We start from the raw sequence: 7215 nt of genomic DNA on the forward strand, positions 1-7215 counted from the left end.
CTTAAATATTCACATTGACAAGCCAGCTGGCTCTAGCGTACAACTTACATGTTAACAAAAATGCATATCATGTACCAGGTGAATCATCACATTCGAACAGGAAAAGTCCCAAAGACATGAAGTCCAAGAGGTATCCAGGCTACAGCGTTAATATGCAGGATTCATAATCATAGGAAGGGGAAAACTCCTCAAGAAAAGTATTTCTCACCCCAGCTCTTCAGTTGTAAATCCTCTCTACTGCCCGATTTGCAACTCAGGCTATGAGAAGAGCTAAGTCATCACTTCTTGTTTAAAAAGGTGGGCAACTCCCCCCACAGTGATCCTGAAAAATAATCCTGTAACACAAAACACCTGAATTTTGGAATTGTTTAAAAAAAAAAAAATAGTCACATGGACACAGAATTGGCTATGCCTGTTGGTGGTTTTGAAGGCATAATTTGAAGGCAGCCAATCTGATTTCTTTTTCATAAATTGTAATGTAAAGAGATGAAACTCTACTGGGTGAAAATATTGGACTGAATTATGTTTGACAAACTCCCATTGAGGTTAATGATCATGGCAGGTTTTTAAGGGAAGCCAAATCATGTGCAAGGCCAAAGCAATTAGTTTCGTTTGGTATGTTTTTTTACAATCAAGTTATAAACCCCACAGAGTATATGGAGGCTTGCAAGTGGACATCTTAACACAGGTATAGCAGCGTAAGCATGCCACAAACATACAATCTCATAAAATAAAATTAATATCAAATATAAAGCATTTGAACCAAATCAAGCCTTAAATGTAATAAATTATTTCCTTCAAAGGAAACTTACCTAGGCTCAATAAGGTCTTTGCTAGCAGCATTTTTTTTAATAAACAAATTAAAAATGCCAAAATATCTACAATTTTATGAGAAGGAGGAGTTGAATAGTTAAGGAGAAATTTCTCACTATTAGGGGGTATGAAAAATATACTAGCAATTAATATGCAATACATATATGTATACCCATACTTACAGATATAAACACGCACATACAACCTCAACAGTTCATGTTAACCAAGGGAAAGGCTAAATAATACAAAGTGATTACTAAATACAAGTACACTTTAAAAACACAGAGACAGCGAATTTTTTATCTGTTGCAAAAATGTATTTGATTACTCGAGTAAAATTACAGTATCTCTGCTGTTAGTAAGTATTAAATGTTAAAGAAACTGGACCTCTTTTCCTTTCAACTTTCCAAGAAAGTGCATGTAACAGTCCAAGGTTCCCCCGTCCCCCCCAATGCCTAATACAAAATAAACAAACACTATACTTGTTCCCTTGGTCAAGGAGTAGGGCTTGGTCTTGTAAGGAACGTATGTACATTTTAATGAAAGTGATGTCTTATGGTATATACAGGAGCATCTACAGTTGTCCACGGAAGTTGTTCAAGATGCCATACTTAGCAGCATTGTGAAAGTCCAGCACATTTTCTATAATGCATATACCTACAAGGCAAAATGTTACGTCTCAGTTTCAACTACCAAAACAACACTTCAGTATCTTCTCTAATAATCCGCGTGCTTATTACTGTACAGAAATGTATTAACATTTAAGACGACTCAAGTAAAAAGCACAATACAAATAACAGTTCAAAACAGAAAATGTTAAACCTACAAAAATTAAAGCGGTTTTAATTTTATAATAAAAATCAAAAACTGAGCTGTGTAAAGGACCCACACTGTTCAGTCTATATTCTCTCAGTCTTTTTCTTAATTCTGTCTGGAAAAATTAGACAATGTGTTTGCTGATAAAGTTTCCAGCAGGATCAAAGTGTACATTTATATACAGATTTTTATTAGAGATCTAATGCATCACTGAGGCATCGCATCAATACCAGAGTTCATGTTAAACTGGATATAGAAAATAAGTTAATGCCAGAATAAGATCACCTAGCAGAACAGACTTGCAACTGCCATAAATGTTACAGCAAGTTTACAGCACTCTAGTCGATTAGTATTTAGTTCAAAATACGGGAGACCAAAGTTAATGCTTGCATTTGTTTGCAAAGCAAGGTTATATCACTAATAAATAAGCTCTCTTAGAACTCTAGAAGTAGAACATGGTACAAAACAAAGTCTTTGTAATGTTGTAGCCTGCAGCTTGAAAAAAGCAACCCTAGGTTGCACTATTTGCAGGAATGTTATTTACGGCGTTCTTTTTCCTAATTTGTTACAATTTCTTTGTTGTCCTCCACGAAACGTGTGAAACGGAAGTTAGTCCCATTTTCATTGCTCGCCATTTTCTCCAGACCAGCTAGAGGTGCGTTGGGTTCTGAATTCTGGAGCTTCTCCAGGCTTCCTGTCAAGCCACTGATGGGAGAGCTGCCACCGTTGCCCAGACCCCCCGGTGCTGGAGGGATGCCTCCATTCTGGATGACCGAGATCTCGTTGGTCTTCATGGCCAAGCCATTGGAGAGTGCAGCTGCATACTGGTTCCAGAAGCTGGACGGGTCTCCATTCCCTGACCGTGCAGCCAAATCCTTCTGAAACATTTCTGGGAACTTCACAGGATTGCCTCCTAGGAATGTCATGGGGCCATCTACAGAAAGTCGTCTGCCTCGTCTTGCAGGAGTACTGTTCCACATGTGAGTGCCCATGTGAACCTGGGAAGAAAGAAAGGAAGAAAGAAACAAAAACAAAAAAAAAAAAATAGAGGTTGACAGGAATTTCAAACTTACAGAGGGAAAGCAGGAGTCCATGAACATGTCCAGTCTTGTTACACAATGTATGGCATTAAAGAGAGAGAACACAGGGCTCTGGAATAATACACTACTTCTAGGTTAGCCCATCACCATTACCCAGAATAACCTGTTCTCCTGCTGATCAATGCATTGCTTCTTACTCTTTTTTTTTTATTACATGTATTTAGTTTATAATGACTTTGCATTATTCTGTCAATTGCTGCTTTCAGGTCTGGAATTGCTATGTCCACTTTCATTGCAATGGTAAGTATTGTATTTGACACCCTTTACCCTATAAACGTCCTTTTCAGACAGGCAGAAAGTATCCTTTACTGACTGCTCATCAGAGGGCCTCGTGCATAGACAGAATGGCCTGAAAGTAATTATTCATCTCACATTACTGGCAGCAACCTCTAGAGAAATACTCTGTCAACAGAAAAATGTACACAGTAAAGTGCTCAACTGGTGTTCTAAAACTTGAGTATATTTGCTTTTTCAAACACATATCAGTAGGAAATGTTAGTTATATAATCAATTAAAGGAATGCCCATTATTTCCAGAATTATGTTAATAGTTTTTTTTAAACACTCATCTTACATGATAGTTATGAAAAACATCACATTCAACAGCCTTTCACTTTTTGAAGAGGTGTGTGAGTTACAAAATGCATTTCCCTGTTAATTAATACTCCTTACCATCATTTGGCTGTTCTGTTTCACACTCTGCATAGACAGGCCTTGCTGGTAGATGAATTTTAATTAAATCAAAACAGCTCATGCCTCAGACTTGCTGCCAACACGAGCACTCAACAAGAGGCCATCTAGGTCTACTAGAGCTGACTAAACACACTATCACAGCATAAACACCCAAGGTACCACTGCTGCAACATTAATAGCTGTCAAAAATCAAAAACCCCCAGCAAGGAGAAAATGAAACCGAAGGACAGTAAGAGGAAAAAGTACCTTCAGATTGCCTTTAGTTGTGAATGCTCTTCCACATATAGTGCAGGCAAAAGGTTTCTCACCAGTATGCGTCCTTTCGTGGATCTGCAGAGCACTGGAAGAAGAAAACGTTTTCCCACACGTGTTGCAGTAGTGCTGTTTTGGAGTTCTTCTGGGGAGAGCAGGGAGCAGCACAGGGGACGTGGCAGAGGACAGTGGCCCCGAAGCAACTAGACCAGAGGAGGCTTCTTTGCTGTCCTGAGGAGAGCCATGCACGAAGCCGTTAACCTCGGTCTTTATGAGCGATGACAGGGTGTTAGCAGGCATCACCGAAGAGTTCTGATTGGGGCCGATGCTGGAGTTGGGCTCAAAAAGCTGTGATGGTAGATCTCGCATCTGATGTGTCAACATATGCTGCTTCAAATTACCCTTTGTGGAAAAGCCACGATTGCAAACTGTGCAAATAAATGGTCTCTCTTTGGTATGACTTCTGTAATGAATGTCCAAGGCACTCTGACAAGCAAATGTTTTGCCACAAATGTCACATGCGGTGTTTTTAAATTTACCTCTATCTCTGAAAGGAAAGAGCATACTCAGGGACTCTTCTTTAATCATTTTATCAGTGTTACTAGACGTCAAGTCCAAAGCACCACTGTTAGCAGGGGTTGGAGACAAACCGTTGGCAAACTCACTTGGTAAAGCTCTTAATGGTTTCTCTTCAATACTTGGTGACTTGTGGTAATCATTAGTGCTGTTGGATGGGGACAAGGCCTGCATGGAAGAGGTAGACTCTGAGACAGCAGGGCTTCCAGCACTTTGGCTTTCCATATCACCACCGACAGATGACGAATCATTAGTTAAAACGTCCCCTTCCACTGACCCATTTTCTACTGACTTCAGGCTTGCCTGAAGTTGTTCAGCAAGGCCTGCATTGATCATCTTCATCTGATTTTCCAGAGCAGCAATACTTGACATTTCCAGGGGCAGAGGGGAAGAAGACAAGCTGTCTTGTGATGCATCCACAGATTTAGGTGTATCTGGCACGCTGCTGTCAGGACAGTCTTCCATATTCTCATCTGAGAAGTTGTCTATGTCATCAAAATTCTTATCATCAAAAGATCCCGTATCTGATTCCATTGACTCAGGATAGTTTTCTGTCACCGGGGTGTTTGGGATCTGCCCTCCCATGTGCATTCGGATATGCTGCTGTAGCACAACGGCGTTGGTGAATTTTTTCTGGCAGATCGGGCAAGAGTGTTGCACTCTCAGCGGGGGCATGGCACGATGGACACTGTAGTGAGTCTTTAAGTTGCCCTTAGTAGTGAAAGCACGACCACAGATTTTACATTTGAATGGCCTCTCTCCAGTATGGGTGCGATAATGCATTTTCAGTGCGCTCTGGCAACTGAGAACTCGATGGCAAATGATGCACTCGTTAGGATCGGTTGCCTTTTTGTCAATGTTTTCTACAAGCTGCTGCAATTTTGACGTTTCAGATGCTGGCGTTGAATCCAATAGTCCTCCAAATGGAAACTTTGCCTTAAACTGCTCTGACATGAGAGGCATCAGTGGGTTTGTAAAAGTGGCGACACCGCTGGAGCCCGAGTCTGCTGCCGGGGAGCTCACGGAGCTGCTCACGTTAGTGATGGTGCTTGAGTTTTGAGGGTTTTCTTCCGTTTTGCCATTTGAGGTAGGCAATGCACCAGCCTCTACCTCATCAGAAAGTCCATTGGAAATTTTTGATGTGGGGTCAGCTGTTCCCGAGTCACTCTTGACAGAGCAGGGAGGGCTAGCAGAAGGATGGCTAATGGGAATCGGCTGAGGCTCCTCAGTTTTGATGAATGGGGTCAAGCTTGGAATTGTTGGTGGGAGTGGCAGGCCAACAGAAGTTGTTAGGGTGGAGAGGACTGGCTTGCTGTCCAGCCAGCTCGTGACAGGTTTCTCTGGCGGTATAGACATCCCATAAGGAATACCCGTGCTTGTAGGAATATTGTCCAAATGCTCTGGCACTGGGTATGGATTCATTTGAATATGAGGGTATTTTTCTTTGTGACGCTGAAAGTGGACTTTTAAGTTTCCCTTTGTGGAGAACCTGTTTCCACATATGTTGCATTTAAATGGCCTCTCGCCAGTGTGAGAACGCAAATGAATCTGCAAGGCACTGTCACTCCCAAACACTTTAGCACAGAACCTGCATTTATGCTTAAAGAACGCCTCATCTGAATTACTTTTTGCTTCAAATGCAGTTACATTTGGTGGCTTGCTTTTTCTTTGCTGTGCCAAGGCAGTCAAGGAGTTTAAATCCTCTGCAGGTGTTCCAATACTGGACAAGGGACTGGAGAAAACAGAGTTGCTAGGGGTGGGCTGAGGTAGAAGTGGATTAGATGCAGGACTTAATAAACTGCTTATTGCAAAAGCTGGTGAAGATGATGCTGATACTGGTGGGTTGGTGAGCTGTGAGCCACCAAGAGTTGAAGCCACTTTTTCTGAGGACGGTGTTGTAACTGCTGCTGCCAATATGTTAATATTTGGAGAAGAGCCACTATTGGATGGAATTAGAGTGTTGCCAGGGTTGCTCTGAGGTAGCTGTATAGGGGGTAGCTGTTTCACACCACTGATGCTGGCAGATTGACTAGCAAGGCTTTGTGCTAATCCAGCTGCTGCAGCCAGCTGCTGGGATAAATGGGAACTTAATGTGGACAAGGGGTTGGCAGATGTTCGTAAAGTACCTTGAGAAGGGCTAGAAGATGTTGGCATGTCTGTATTTTGGGTAGCCAACAATAATATTTGGTGACGAATTTGTTCAATCAGTTGCAACTGATGGATCTGCTGCTGCTGCAATGCCAACAGTTGCTCCATCAGGGCAGGGACAGCGAGTTTAGTGCTCGATGCCCCGTTACATCTTGCCTCCTGTGAGAACTGTGCTACTGCCACTTTAGTACTCTGCAGGTTCTCAATTATTACATTACTATTTATCACTGAAAAGTTGCCTAGTGTTGTCAGATCCCCTATGTGAGGTAGAGAGGTTGTTACAGCTGAGGTACCCATTGTGGAGCTGTTACTGCTTGTAATACTATTGTTGACACTCTTGGAACTGCTACTGCTATTGTTAATGCTGGAAGCCTCCACATCCATGGATTCTTCCCTGTCAAGTTTGTTATGCTCTGAAAGGTCACTGCAGTCTACTTGATCTGTGTTATTAACTGTGTCATTCATCTGTTCATCAGGATTATCAGAAGGGGAACTAGGAGGGAAGGTTTCAGAAGGAGAAGCTGGATTTTCATTCACAATTAAAACTAATTGATTTTTAGTACAATTCTTCTTGTGTTGCAGGAGATCTGATAATTCAAAGAACTCAGCACAGCACCTGCCACAGACATGGGCGTCCTTGTTCTTAGTGGTTCGATTTGCTTGACCCTTTTCTGTGTCTCCTAAAACATCAAAAGATGATGGATTAGGAACCAACCAGTAAATACAAAAAAAATCTGCAGGACATTTTATTTAAAATTACTGGTTTTATCTACCACTCTAAAACAGACTAAGATTGCGCATGAAAACAGATCAATATT

At 41.6% G+C, this 7215-nt stretch overlaps 1 protein-coding gene across 2 annotated transcripts in view; it reads right to left on the reverse strand.

The window, feature by feature from the left end:
- Positions 1 to 821: 821 nt before the first annotated feature.
- SALL1 (spalt like transcription factor 1) overlaps positions 822 to 7215 on the reverse strand; it is a 14841-nt gene continuing 8447 nt past the window's right edge. For both annotated transcript variants that reach the window (XM_058813439.1, XM_058813440.1), the window contains exons 2-3: positions 3668 to 7077; positions 822 to 2627 (exon numbers count right to left, since the gene is read on the reverse strand). In XM_058813439.1, coding sequence (XP_058669422.1) covers positions 2187 to 2627; positions 3668 to 7077 — 3851 coding nt within the window. In that variant the 3' untranslated portion in view covers positions 822 to 2186. The remainder of the gene's footprint in view (positions 2628 to 3667; positions 7078 to 7215) is intronic.

This window comes from Ammospiza caudacuta, chromosome 13 (assembly GCF_027887145.1).
Source record: "Ammospiza caudacuta isolate bAmmCau1 chromosome 13, bAmmCau1.pri, whole genome shotgun sequence".
Classification (NCBI taxonomy): Eukaryota; Metazoa; Chordata; class Aves; order Passeriformes; family Passerellidae; genus Ammospiza; species Ammospiza caudacuta.